We start from the raw sequence: 15,207 nt of genomic DNA on the forward strand, positions 1-15,207 counted from the left end.
CAGACCTTTTGGAGCAGCATGTCACTCATGTTCTTTGCCTCAGTGAAGAAGTAACCCTTCACTTCCTGGTTTCCTGCTATCCCAGTACTCTGAGGCTTGACCATCACATAGGGTTATTATGAGGATAAAATGGAGGAGTGGAGAACAATTTACATTACCCTAACTTGCAGGGAACAAGCACAGAATAAAAATGTACTATTAAATCCCATTTTTAAACTTAACCCATTTATTCAAGAACATTCCAAAGACAGCAACTGCCATATCATATAATTGCATCTCATGGCTACTGTTCCTGTGATTTCATTTCTGCCCCATCTCAACAATAGATTATTAATTAGTAGCATGAAACACTACTCAGCTACTAAACAAACATCAATCCCCTTAGGTGACACTGGCCTTCCTTTATCTTGGCACACATTAGGTGAAGGGGGCTTACTAATTAAGTGCTGCAGTGCTAATTGAAGATGGACATCAGACATAGAATTTACATTGGAAAACACTTCTAATTAATTAATTAATTAATTAAAACCATTTAAAGCATCCCCATTCAGGACCAAAACAGCTTCAGTGACTGTTTTAGAAACTGGGGCCCAGAACAGGTCACCATTTCCCATTCCTCTTTGGAACCATGAAAAAAATTGAATATAGACCTAACCCATGTCGATTTGAATCATGGAATCATAGAGTTGGGAAGAGCTTAATGTCCCAATATGAGGCCCTGGGAGCGCTGATTGGCACATAATATCTCCCTGCAGCCCAGAGGATGGATGATTCCGCTGACGGCTCTATTGCTCAACTCCCTTGCTGTTTCTATGCAGCACTGCAAAGCTAGAAATCCCCTGGGCTCTACTGAGCCAAAGCACATGATTTTGTGAGACAGGGGAGATTGCTGAAGATAAAGATGAATGCTGTAAATAAAGATACTGGACTTCAAAGCAATCTCTGAAAACAAAATGCACTCAGAGAACTCCTTCCAAACGCTGCCTTCTCCATAGGCAGGAAGATAAAACTGAAGGGGAGATGTAAAGCTGGACTATTTCTGCTGCCAAAAGTGAAGGGGAGTTCCCAACACATCACGGTCTCCTAGTCCTTTCAAGGAAGAATAACATTGCTAAGATGTTCTAGAACATACATGTGGTCAATATGTAGAAATGTTGCTGTTTTTCCCCCTGGATCTGGAATGCCAAAGTTTGTCTCATGGTTTGTCTGTGAAAATGCAACCTTGCAGTGCAAAAGACATTACTGAAAGGCCATGGACGGAGGCAGGATAAGGGACAGGATACTGTCCTGTCTCCTCATATAATGCAGCACTGTATTTATCTAGTGGGTAATTCCTAACAAATGACCCACCCCTGGCACTGAGTAGTCCCTTATCCCCTAAAGCTTACCTCACTAAACAACCCCCTCTAGTACTGGCTACTGTAGACCCCCAAAATAGTGCACGGATTAATTATAAATTGAGTCCACATTTGTTTATTGTCTTAAAAAAACAAACCCCAAACAGTTGTATTCTTGTGTGCTTTCAGGCAACAAAAACAAAATAAAAACATACCGCATTTTTACAGAGCTCTGAATACGTTCCATCAAACCCCTTTTTCTTGGCCCAACCTGGCATGACTTCAGCATCAGGTACCACAATTCCCACCAAGAAGGCCTGCAACAAGGGAGATAAAAGCGGAGCCATTTTTATTTATCAGACAGCAGCCTAGCTTGATCACTTGCCCTTTAGCTGTGCTCTGCTGCTGAAGATGAATGCAGCCAATCATTCGTTGCCCTTTGCTCCCAGTCTTCAAAACTATTAGGGCAGCTCCCACTTATCACCCCAGCCAGATCACCTAGGTATGCTGTGTGCGTGAGGTCGTGTGTAGGTGAGAGTCAAGAGCAAGGCAAAGGGCCCTCCTCTGCTCCCCTGCTAACTTCTGATAAGTTTCTTTATAAAGACTTCTGCAAAAAGATTAGACTTTTCCCGCACATGCCTTCCCTTTTCAGTACCATCTAGACATCTGCTTCCGAAGCTGCAGTGGCAAAGCCTGAATAAGTGTGTGCTGTTTATACACAGCAATATGCTAATCCAGGCAGACAGACACTACAGAATGCACATATGATGAATTAACTGAGTTAGCACTGAGTTAGCTGACAGCATGCTTTGTATCCCAGAATACCACATGCAATGAAAGAATGCAAGCTGGTAAACGCTCCTCCCACTCAACTGTCTCTCTAGGAACTGAAAAGACTTTCTGGGGAGATGACTGGCATCAGCAACACCCTCTATCTGTTTTGCACATTACAGTGAATGCACAAATGACACAATTACAAGTGTGTTCCTGCTTAACTTGCATATTTATACACTCTTATGCAAGATGAGGCGCTGTAATGACGCATTCACATCTTCAGACATGCATACACTGTAGCAGAAAAGCTGAAGCCATCTGAAGTGCAATACAGGTGACTCCTGACTTTTCCAGATTCATCTCCCAGGAAGATGCATTTGAAGCATTAAAATTGCAAAAGCAGTTTCTAAAACCTAACCAAATTGCAACAGAAAGGGTAAAAACACATAGTATTACCTGTAAGCTATCACCATGTACATATATCTGGGCCACAGGTTCACTACGAATGTAGATGTTCTCAATTTTTTCTGGTGCAATGTATTCTCCCTGAGCCAGTTTAAATATATGTTTTTTCCGATCAATTATTTTAAGTGTGCCATTCTGTCAGTAGGAGAAAATATTAAAGTGAAAATAATGTCATTATGATGGGCAGGCCTATCAAAAGCTACAACTCAGTTGCCCTGCACAGCACGATAGGGCATTCCACTGGAGGCCTCTTCGTAAACCTGCTCTAGCCAATCTCAGCTGGCACCTGAGAGGCCATGGGGAGGGGCACACATCAGTACTGCGGCAGTATGCAATGCCTCTTGCAGTGAAACCCAGAAGTGACTTCATGGGATGTTCTAGAATCTGCAGTTTTTGCAAATCCTAGAGCATCCCATGACACCACTTGTGGTTTCTGCCAAAGGTTATGTCAGTGCACTTGCATGATGCCTTTAAAAGACTCCTGGAGGTTGCCAGTTGGGGCTTGGTAACTTTACAAGCACAGTTGCACGCCCCACAAATTATTTGGTTCTGCTGCCATGCAAAACCCTCACAAATAGTACTGTGTCACAAGAGCAGTGATTACATCCCTTGCTATGGAACAGTTTAAATGATAGTAATCTGCCAAACAAAGTGTAGAACAACAATGAATAGAATGCAGCATTTACAAGAGAAACTGTCATTTCTGTTATTTCTAAAATCCATTAAAAGAGAGAAAGATTTATGATCTTTAGATTATTTATTTATTCTATAACATTCATATACTTTCTCACAAGAAGATATTGTCAGGTAGGTTAAACTCATATACACAGAAAGCTATGCTGACAATCAGTAAAAAGACTCCCTTCTCGAAGTCTGATTTTCTGTCCACTATGTAGCACAGCCTCTCAGCATAGTTCAGTATCACATCTACTATACTTTTGGCATAGCTCACAAACTAAACATTCACATCAATATCCAATCAACTTTTTATTGCTTCTGTGTCCTAGAAAGGTACATTTCAGAGGTGGCAGTTCGTAAATGGAACCTCCATACAATATTTTACGTGCAATGCTAGCAGATATTCGGTACTTACAGACAACCACTTTCCAACATCCCCTGTATGAAGCCATCCCTCCTTGTCTAATGCTTCAGCTGTTCTTTCTCTGTCTTTCAGGTAGCCCTTGAAAACATTTGGACCTTTCACACAGATCTGCAAGATGAATCAATTTGTTGTACTCTCTGCATTGAGGCTGTGTTCCCAAAATAAGTGTACTCTACTCCAACTATAAGTACTCATGATGTGTGAGTCAGCCTTGGGAGAGGCTGATACTGCCACATTCTGAACTCTTAATTCTTCAGTTAGAGTTTCCAGTTGTCCTGGAAAACTGGTGTGTAGTTTCCAGGGGGCCTATTTTTCAAAGAGTGCCCAATGCTATACTATGATCAGCTGCCCGTGTATATGAATGACCCAATTGGGGTACACCAAGAAAAACCTATATATATATACAGCTTCAGAGTGCTTTTCTTGCATTCCCAGTAGCAACATCAGTCTGTCCTGTGAAACATCTGCATTTTGCCCTTTGTACAGGCAAACAATGATGGCATCATGTCTGGTTATTGGATATATTATACTTTACTGAATTCTTTTAAAATTCTATAACCTAGAGTCTTAATGAGAAAGGCAGATGATAACTGAAGTAAATAACATATTCTTCTTCTCTATATTATACATGACATATAGTACAAACCAAATGTTTCACCTACAACTCTGCAGTAGTGCAAAGAGCAGGCTGATCCTGAGATAAGTGGACATGCCCCACAGAGTGGGTCTTCTCAGTGGTGGCACAAACTGAAGAATTGTCTCCATACTCCGCTCCACTTACACAAATGTGTTTTAAGTGCTAGGTATGGTTTCACAGGTGGTTTTATCATTTTTTTTTATATTGTGCATTTTAATTCTTCTCGGTCTGGACTGCTGTGAATGTTTTTACAGCAGAAAAAGATAAAATATCTTAAGTACTTAAATAGATGCAGGATCCTACTTTTGACTAGCAGAACAAGTTCTGTACGATGTCCAACTGCCAGAGGAATTACCTCCTGGCATCTCACTATGAGAATATGTGTAGAAGACAGGCAGGCCGAAGACAGGCGTTTGTGCCTGGATGGAGACGGGGGCAGGGAGCAAGGATAATCTAGGGCAACTGGTCCCAGCACTTGCTTTCAGCCACTCAGCTCTCAAGGAGCTCTTTGCAGCCTGCCACAGAGGCCAGCTCATCATGGAATGGGTGGGGCATACAGATTTGCTGGCTGCAGGCTTGTCTCTGGCACACTGCTCAGACCGGAAGAAGCAGGCTGAAGAGGTGCTTGACATCCAGCAAATCTTTCTCAGTAAAGAGAATTACCATGCAGCATTTCACTGAAATAAGACTGTATAGTTTTTTGTCTTTCAGGGGGGTCTAAAAAGCCATTAGGATGCCATGTAGCTAAGTAATCCTATTGATTCTGTAGATTGGTGCTACTATGGAGGACTAATATTCTACTATTATTAAGGACTGTACCAAAAGACTGTTTTGCTCTGTTGACTTACATACTGGGAACAAAAGCAGTCCTTTCATTCTTTGCTTTTCTTGATAATATCATTGAGCAAAATAGCTCAGCATACCCAAGTCCCCTCATTGCTTTTAATAAGGTACAAATGAAGTAGCAAAGACAGTAACAACTACTCAATAAAATACCTCTCCTTCTTCTTTGGAAGCAAAATAATTAAGTTCTTCAACATCCACTAGCTTGATTAAATTACAGGGCAAAGGTGCTCCCACATGACCTACAAACCAGAAAGAGACAACTATCTTTGAAAAATAATAACAGGCAAAACAATCAAAATGAAATAAACTCAGCAAATTATTAAGTACATTACGTAGTTATCTGAGCATGGTTGAATTAGCGATTTTTATTTTATTGGCATGTTTTCTTCCATGAAAAGAGCAGGGAAAACAGTACATAAACTCATGGTCTACTCCTGAGCTCTCTCTCAGGTCAATCCCAGGGAATTGCAAGGGGCTGCAATTTAACATGCTCATTAAAACAAGAATACCAAAAAAATTATATGGGCATAGGTGAGAAGCTTCAATCCTGATAAAGTTCTGTTTAGCATTAGCATTTCTTCAGCTCCTACTGTAGAAAAGACAAGACACTCATCAGCTGTAAAAGCTATTCCTCTTCTGCTTACTGGAAATTATTGCTTTAAAAACACAAAACTTTAGATGCAAATGGGGTTCTTCAGCATCAGTACATACAAATTCTTATATCAATAGCCTAAATATCCAGTTGCATTTAAAATGAAGTTATACATCCTATTTAGTTAGTACCTGAGGTCCAGTCTCCCGGAGTAGTGAAGGTACAACCAGCTGTACATTCTGTTTGACCGTAGCCTTCATAAACCTGTCAGACATACATCATTTAAACACAATGACATATAGCTGAGAATTTTGTTTGAACTGGCAAGCCACATAATCAATAAAAATATCCCCCATCCTTGTGCTCAGTAGGTACACAACCTTAAGAGGTACACAATCATTTGCAAACAATATTTTATGAGTTGCCCAAAAAGATCAACACAGCAACATTTAACTTTAGAAGGGGTAACATCCCTCATATGATGAAGAAATTAAAAGGAAAGGAAAGGAAGGTCAAATCTCTTCAGGAAACTTGGAGACTATTTAAAAATGCAATGTTGGCGGCCCAGATAAAATATATGCTGTAGGATAGAAAATGTACAAAAAGGTATTAAAAGGCCTGCATGGTTAACAAACAAAGTAATGAAAGCAGTAAAAGGTATGAAGGATTCTTTCAAGTGGCAAAAGACCAACAATAAAAATTTCTTAAAATACATTAGATGCAGAAAACCCACCAGGGAGACCATTGGTGACCAACAGGTTAAATAATTAATAAAGGATGATATGGAAAAAGCAAAGAAGAGGAATGCATCCCCCCCCCCCCTGTTTTCAATGTGGAAGGTGCTTGCCCACTCAAGAACCACTGATTTCATGAAGGAGTACCAACAGAACTAAGTCAGATTGAGGTGATGCGAGAGGAGGTCCTATGACTACAGGACAAACTAAAAACTGACAGATCACCAGACCCAGATGGCATCCTTCCAAGAGTTCTAAAAGAACTCACATGTGAACTTGTGCATCTCTTGGCATAAATATACAATCCATCCCTAAACTCTGCTTCCATACCTCCATCTAATGTAACCTTCATCTTTGAAAAAGGTTCCAGGGGAGATCTGGGAAATTATAAGCTGATCAGTCTAACATTGATACTGGATAAATTAGTGGAATCCATTCTTAAAGATAGAATGAGTAGGCACATAGATGAAAAAGAGCTACTGAGGATGAATCAGAATATATTCAGTAAAGGAAGATCTTGTCTCCATAACCCTTTGGAGTTCTTTTAGAGGGTGGCAGACATGTGGACAAGGTTAACCCAGTAGATGCTGTTTACCTAGGCTTCCAGAAAGCTTTTGGTAATGTTCCTCATCAAAGGCTCCTAAGTAAACTCAGCAGTCATAGAATAAGAGAACAAGTCCTCTTGTGCAGTGGTCCCCAACCCGCGGGCCGCAGCTCCCTCTTCCCGCCCCCCCCAAAGCGAGAAGCTCGCCGGGCCGCAAGCAAATCGGCCGGCGAAGCGGCCGATTAGCTCGCAGCCCGGCAAGCTTCTTGTTTCGGGAGGGGGAGAAGAGAAGCTTGCCGAGCCGCAAGCTAATCGGCCGCTTTGGCGGCCGATTTGCTGGCGGCCCGGAGGGGCTGGGAGAGGGAGCCGCGGCTGCCGGCATGGCGGTGGTGCAAACGCGCATGCGCGGACTGCCGCGCACGCTTATTTGCGCCCCTGCCGGGCGCAAACGCATGTGCGCGGCAGTCCGCGCATGCGCGTTTGCTCTGGGGCTGCCGCGCGTGCGCGGGGCCCCAGGCCGTCCTCTCCCACCACTCCGGAGCAGCGGTCCGTGGCAACCGGAAAGTTGCGGACCACTGCTCTTGTGGATTAAAAGCTAGTTAATTAACCAGAAACAGAGAGTGAGTATAAACGTGAGTGGGTGTCAATATGGCAAATAAGGTTCAATATGGGCAAGTGCAAAGTTATGCACATTGCAAACAAAAATCCTAACTATATACATTAATAGGCTTCAAACTGGCAGTAACTGACCAGGAGAGAGATCTTGGAATAGTGGCAGAGAAATCACTGAACATGTCAACTCAGTGTGCAACTATGCACGCACACACAGACTTTATTGGCATATAAAACTGTATCACAATTAGAATTAGAATGGGTAAAAATAAGGGCAAATTGATTAAAACAACAAGGTAATTGCAAAAAAACCACAAAATTGATAAGTATACAGAGATTGTCCTTAACAATGGTCCTGATGCAATTTGATGTCACCTTGTCAATTTAGCTATATTTTCTATTATTTTTGTATTGGAGTTATCCACAAGAAAGGAAACATTTAAAAGGTCAGGAAATCCCGACTTATTCACCAAAATAGGGTTCAAATATTTTGAACGGATACTTGTATAAAAAGGACAATCAAAAAGGACATGCAGGACAGTTTTGATATTGTTGGTTTTACATGGACAATATCTATATGAATGCAGAATTTTTGGTATCTTCCTAAAAGAATTACTGAGGGTAGGGCTTTGCATCTTGTCAGAGAAAAGACTCTTTGTAGGTCTGATGTTAGCAGATGGTGTAAAAAAAGGGCCTTCTGGCCTACTTTAGGTAAGATCCCCAGATTCAAATGAGAGCAGATTATATTTGCTGCACTGGTAAGATTTTGTGTTTCATTGTCTATGAGCCCGTATTTTCTTGTTTGGAAAGCCTCAGATTCTGAGAGAGGAAGTAATGAGTCCAAGGCCTACAGACATAATTTTGGTTTGAATATGTTTGAAAAATTGGATAATTCGAGCATTTGACTGATGAGACTCAATGGGTCTGGGTTCATAGAATCATAGAATCATAGAGTTGGAAGGGGCCATACAGGCCATCTAGTCCAACCCCCTGCTCAACGCAGGATTAGCCCTAAGCATCCTAAAGCATCCAAGAAAAGTGTGTATCCAACCTTTGCTTGAAGACTTCCAGTGAGGGGGAGCTCACCACCTCCTTAGGCAGCCTATTCCACTGCTGAACTACTCTGACTGTGAAAAACTTTTTCCTGATATCTAGCCTATATCGTTGTACTTGAAGTTTAAACCCATTACTGCATGTCCTCTCCTCTGCAGCCAGCAGAAACAGCATCCTGCCCTCCTCCAAGTGACAACCTTTCAAATACTTAAAGAGGGCTATCATATCCCCTCTCAACCTCCTTTTCTCCAGGCTGAACATTCCCAAGTCCCTCAACCTATCTTCATAGGGCTTGGTCCCTTGGCCCCAGATCATCTTCGTCGCTCTCCTCTGTACCCTTTCAATTTTATCTACGTCCTTCTTGAAGTGAGGCCTCCAGAACTGCACACAGTACTCCAGGTGTGGTCTGGGTTATAATGTAGATGCATCCAATATTGAGTGGTTATTAGCTTTAGTTCCAAATAAATGCTGACCAGATTCCAAGCATAAAGCTGCATATGGTACACAACTTGGTATGCTAAAACAATTAAAGGGAAGAAAGTTTAAAGAGTTAGGGCTTTTTAGTGAGTTCATAAGGCCAAGTCGTTAACTAATAAAAGTGGATCACCTAGTTTCCCCCAAAGTCTCACTGTCTACTTTCCTGTAAAGCTAACTCCACTTGAAATTCTGGGCCACTTGCGTCTTTGAGTTCATAGAACCTTCCTGGCAAGTACTGTTTTTTTTTTTAATTTACCAGGCCAAGCTTGAAAAAAGTTCCCATGTCTCTCCAGCCATTTACTTGTTCACTATTTACAGTTTCAGCCTTAAATATATTCTTTATTTAGATCTTCCTGCACTTTCCATCACAGAACTGATGCTGGTTTGTCTGTCTGCACCCCAGAATACAAACAGTTGCTGGTAAGGGCTGGCTAAAGCCCATAACCCAGGAAGGACACACCCACACCAGTTTAATCTGCACAACAACCCACTAAGGTAGGACTCAAATGTACAGAGTTGTTTGGCTGCCTTTTCCCATCAGCAGCGAGGCCGGCCAGAGCAGTATTTTAAGTGAGATGGGGCTTTTCTGTATCCTCCCTGTCAGCTAACTGTTAGGCAGAAGGGGAAAGCTTCCCCCCCTCAAAAAGAAAGCACAACTACACCCACAGACTCCTCTGCATTGCTCTTGGAAACACCTCCCTTGCCTCAGTCAGGGGCTGTTAGAGGGTTCTTCACAGCAGGCCTGAAGGGAGGGGGGAGGGAGGGATCACATTCAACAGCCACCTGCCAGCTCTGCGAGACGGCATGAGGGCTTCCTGGCCTCAGGGGGAAAGGAGGCTACCCCTCCCCCAGCCCACTTACTGTGTTCCTGTCAGCAACCAGGAACAAACTGGCTGTGAGCTTGCCAGATTGCCCCTGGCTGGGCTGGGGGGGGGGGGCAGACTGTATCACCTCCCTATTGGTCCAAATGTCGGACTGGCTCCACCCAATCTCTGCCCACCTAGGCCTTAGCTTTTTATATTATACACTGAATCTATTCCAGATTATATGTCACATTATAATTGTTGATGTTAAGACTATTGTCAGTTATCAAATTTATTCTGTACACAGTTATTCAATTAACGTTTTCTGTAAACCATACTAAGCCGCAAAGGAGGGCAGTATATAAATACAAATAAAATAGATAAATAGACAGAAAGAACCAGAGAATCTTTCTAACAATTAGCTAATAGTTTTTGAACAAGTCTATAAAAGGAACAACTGAAAAACATGTGTGGGTGACTAAGTATAGGGGTTCCCCTCAAACTGGTAGGCAGACTGCCATAAAAATACCTATTTTTATAGGCTCTAGCATTAATAAACTGAATTTGCTAATTTACATTGTTTACACATTTTGTTCTTAGTGCCACATAAGCTATAATATTTCATTAAATAATTCTACAACCCAGGCTTCTATATCTAAAAAACAAGTACATCTTAAGAATCGCACAACATACCTGACATCCGAGGGCTGCTCGAAGGAAACCTAGTACAGTAGGAGAAGCAGGAGCTGCTCCAGTTACAATCATCCTAACACAACCACCAAGGCTTGCCTATGAGAGAAATTAAAATACAGCATAATAAAACCATGAAATACTATATAGACTTGTCCATTCTCAGGCTCTTTTGAGTCAACACGTCGGCAAGACCCAACAAAGATTCAAATACCATGGACCTGATCCCCTGAAACATATTATTTTATCATAACACACACAGAATATGAGGAGTGTTCTGGAGGGAACAATTTCCCTTGCATATGATATAAAATGAGGGCAAGTATTGTCTTCCAAATAGTGCTATAGCTAGATATGGGAACTGTCCCATTAGCTGACTGATCCAGCAAAGGAGATATTGGAAGAGGGAAGGGAAGGGCAAGAATTAAAAAGATGCTTTTTCTCTCACTGCTCTCTCCCCTCTCCACCACTGTCAATTGCTAGGATTGTATTTAGACATCACAAATAAATCAGAACTGGTATGTGACAAGCACAAAGCAGGTTTGTCGCTGAGCCAGGAGACATTTTTGACGTGGGATCTGACTATTTACAGAAAGATCAATAGAGCAATGTCCTTTGTTGTTTACCCCACACTGTAGAGTTTTTCTCTTGGAAAGCTTACCAGAACTATCTATCTACTAGTAATTAAGCCCGCTGTAGAAAAAATACAGCGGGTGCTAGCGGGCAGTGGGCAGGTGCAGGAGGTCCCCCCCGGGCCCCTCCCCCTGCTGGGAGGGAGGGAGGGAAGGAAGGCAGGCATAGAGAAAGGGAGAGAGAGAGAGGGAGGGAGGGAAAGAAGGCAAAGAAAGGAGAGAAAGAAATGGGAGAAAGAAAGGCAGAAGACAAATGGATGGATGGGAGCGTGAAAGGAGATTAAGGGGTGGGTGGATGGATGGATGGATGGATACAAGGAAGGAAGGAAGGAAGGAAGGAAGACAAAGAACAAGCGAGAGGGAGAGAGAGAGGCAGAAAGGAGATAGAGAAATGGAGGAAGGAAGGAAGGAAGGAAGGAAGGAAGGAAGGAAGGAAGGAAGGAAGGAAGGAAGGAAGGAAGGAAGGAAGGAAGGAAGGAAGGAAGGAAGGAAGGCAGGCAGGCAGGCAGGCAGGCAGGCAGGCAGGCAGGCAGGCAGGCAGGCAGGCGCAATGAAAGGTTGACAGGGTAGGGGGAAGGAAGGGGGGAAGGGTCCACTGTGTGGGTGTGTGTGTGGGCAAGTTGCAAGGGGGAGTGGCAGGAGAAGAGTGCGGGGTAGAGAAGGGTGAGTGGCTGGGTGTTTGGGGGCGGGGAAGCGGCTACGGCGGAGTGCAGGGTTGAGTAGCGAGGGGGGCTTGCGGGGGAAGAGTTTAGGGAGAGAAGGGTGGGTGGCTGGGTGTTTGGGAGTGGGAAAGCAGCGGCAGAGCACGGGGGCGAAGTGGTGGCAGCAGAGCGTGGGATTGAGTTACAAAGGGGGGCTGCGGGGGAAGAGTTCAGGGGAGAGAAGGGCGGAAGGCTGGGTGCTTGGGGGTGGGAAAGCGGCGGTGGAGCGTGGGCGCAGCGCAGAGAGAGAGAGACAGACAGAAGGGATAGAGAGAGAGACAAAGGAAGGAAGGTAGGAAGCCAAGAGTAAAGAGGACGGGGCAAGGGGGGAAGGAGGGTCGGGGGGAGGTGAAGGGTCCACTGGGTGCCCCAAACACTCCCCTTCCCAGGGCTGCTTGGCAGGTTAGGTGAGGCGGCTGCCTACCTGCCTTGTCAGCGGACAGCCGCGTAATGGCTTGGGGGATGGGTGGGTCGGGAGGCGCGACTCGTCAGTCCGGGGGCAAGAAGCCAATTGGCAGCCCTGCTGTGCGTGGCTGCATATTGGCCCCTTGCCCCTGGACTGATAACTGGGCCCTCCGCTTGTCAGTCCGGGCGCAAGGGGCCATCCCGGAAAGCGCCCTCCCCCATACCCCTTACTGTTTTATTTATACCGCTCCCATGAAGCAGTGTAAAGATAATTATAAAATATTGTAAAACTTAGAATTTCTTTTAAAATATAATTCATAGTTATACTTTTTTGAAAAAAAATCTAAATGGACAAAAACATTAACTTTTTTGCCACATACCGTATATACTCGAGCATAAGCCAACCTGAATTTTAGCCGAGGCACCTAATTTACCACAATATCAGCAATAACAGGTAAGTGGGACCCTCACTCTAGTATAAGCCTGGGGGGGGGCTTTTTCAGCATTAAAAACTGTGCTGAAAAGGTAGGTATACTCTAGTATATAAGTATATACAGCACCTATTTTCTAAATTCTTTCCAACTTTATTTGTTTCCAAATATTAATGTTTTAAAACATTTTGATTAAAAAAAACAGATCTTTCAACTTATCTAATCATTTCTTTTTTCTAGTGAATATAGATTCCCACCTACCCAATATCTAGCAAATATGACATGAACAGCCAAAACCAAATACAATATGATTTCATTTAAGCCACTCCATACTCTTACTACAAAATTCAATAGAACCAATTTTGGTGAACATGATGTTTTAAAATTAAGACTGGGAGTAATTATTTTGATATCTATTTATTTATTCAGTTAAACATTTATATTGTATTATATTATATCTTCCTGGGTTCAAGGATGCAAATACCACAGCAATCACATTCCAAGGCCATAAATTAAAATAGCCCAGTTAACAAAGTTAAAATACGGATTAAAAATCACAGAGATTGATTCTGCTCCAATGGTGCTGCTCCAGGGTGCTGCTGGTGTGTTGCAATGGAGCTTTATGCTCTGCTGCTTCTGTGCCACACGGGGGACATTTTGGCAATAGAGCAGGTCTGCCACTGAAATTTGTCCCTGTAGGGGACACAGTTGCGGTGGAAAGTTTCCACTGCATGGGGGGGGGGCAGTGGGGGTTGTTTTGCAGCAAGGTCAGACTGCACAAGAACTGTGCAATCCCACCCTCATGCAAAAAAAAAAAAAAAGCCTCATTAAGTCCTATGGCACAGCAAAGCACCACAAAGCCACATGGGGGCATTTTCATCTCCCTCCTGGCCTCCATGGGACAGGGAAGAACCAGGCCTGGAAGGCCCATCTCTTCCCTGTCCACACTGGCCTGCCACTGGACAGGCCCCGATGGCCCCTTTGCATGGGGCAAATGAGGCCCCGATCCATGCCAGGCCCGTGAGGGGGCCAACCCGGCATCATCGGCATGTGGATGTGGGGATTAGCCCTGCTTCCATGCGAGTTCCCTCCCGGCCCCTTCAGGATTTAACACACACCCAGGATTTAAAACACACATCAGCAACTGCAAGAGTAAAATAAGCATAGCCAATTCTGCTGGAACAGTTCACCTTCCGCCAAATGCTCTCCGGAATATAAAGAAGAGCTGCATTTTTGTACCCCACTTTTTAGTACTTGAAGGAGTCTCAAAGTAGCCTACAATTCTTCCTGTTCTCACAACAGCCAACATGGGAGCAGGTGAAGCTGAAGAAGCTCTGAAAGAACTGTGAGTACTCAAAGATGACCCAGCTGGATGCATGTAGAGGAGGAGTGGGGAATCCAATTTGGTTCTCCAGACTGGAGACCCCTGCTATGAACTACTACAGCAAGCTGGCTTGCATGCCTTCCTAAACATAGCAAGTGAAGAATACCTCCTCAGCTACTCTGGCAGGTTGTTTCCAAAGACTGTTTCCCCCAAAGAAAAGGTCTCTGATCATATTGTAGTCATGTGAACAGTCCAAAGGGATGGCATCTTAAAGAGGAGGCTGTCTGAGGAATGTAACTGGCACACGGAAGTATGTGGTATGGGTACACTCCCTTGTGGGTGGGCTAGCCCCTTTTAACCACTCCTACCCCCAAGCAGCCCCAGATTGGTTGTGCCTGCTCTCTAACTACTGCCAGACAATGCTTCTGCATATTCTAAAGGTATTAGATTTTTTTTGCAAACCAGCATGGTGTAGTGGTTAAGAATGGCAGGCTCTATTCCAGAAAACCAGGTTTGATTCCTCACTCCTCCACATGCAGCCAGCTGGGTGACCTTGGGCCAGTCACAGTTCTCTTTCAGCTGTCCTCACAGAGCAGCTCTCAGAGCTCTCTCTCAGCCCCACCTCTCACAAAGTGTCTGTTGTGGGGAGATGAAGAGAAAGGTGTTTGGAAGCTGCTTTGGGACTCCTTCAGGCAGTGAAATGGGGAGTACAAAATGCATCTCGTCTTCAAACCTGGGGGTTCAGCCAAGTTGGTAGGTCTTCTCTCTCCCTCCATAGTCCCAAATCATATATGAGGCCATGCTAAGAATTAAATATACTGTTAATTTATGCTAGGCTCACAACATATGTTGATGTCATTGCATGGAGGTTGTCACAGAGAACCGTTTCCACACAGAAACGGAAGCCAGACTCTTTGTTTTCCTTGTCCAGGGATGCTGCTGCTAACTGCTTTAAAGTATTTCACAGAAGCTACATAGCGCTTTAAGACTGCCAGCAAACCCTCCAGAGGCAATTTCATCACACAACAGCCTGTTTTCTTTTTAAACA

The 15,207-nt window shown here is 43.7% G+C and overlaps 1 protein-coding gene across 9 annotated transcripts in view; it reads right to left on the bottom strand.

Moving 5' to 3' along the window:
* Nucleotides 1-15,207, bottom strand: part of ACSL6 (acyl-CoA synthetase long chain family member 6) — a 131,696-nt gene that overhangs the window by 20,286 nt on the left and 96,203 nt on the right. For all 9 annotated transcript variants that reach the window (XM_077326879.1, XM_077326880.1, XM_077326882.1 and 6 more), the window contains 6 exons: nt 10,670-10,765; nt 5,945-6,017; nt 5,312-5,400; nt 3,670-3,786; nt 2,568-2,711; nt 1,553-1,654 (listed from right to left, as the gene is read on the bottom strand). In XM_077326879.1, the coding sequence (XP_077182994.1) occupies nt 1,553-1,654; nt 2,568-2,711; nt 3,670-3,786; nt 5,312-5,400; nt 5,945-6,017; nt 10,670-10,765 (621 nt within the window). The remainder of the gene's footprint in view (nt 1-1,552; nt 1,655-2,567; nt 2,712-3,669; nt 3,787-5,311; nt 5,401-5,944; nt 6,018-10,669; nt 10,766-15,207) is intronic.

Source organism: Paroedura picta, chromosome 3, assembly GCF_049243985.1.
Source record: "Paroedura picta isolate Pp20150507F chromosome 3, Ppicta_v3.0, whole genome shotgun sequence".
NCBI lineage: Eukaryota > Metazoa > Chordata > Lepidosauria > Squamata > Gekkonidae > Paroedura > Paroedura picta.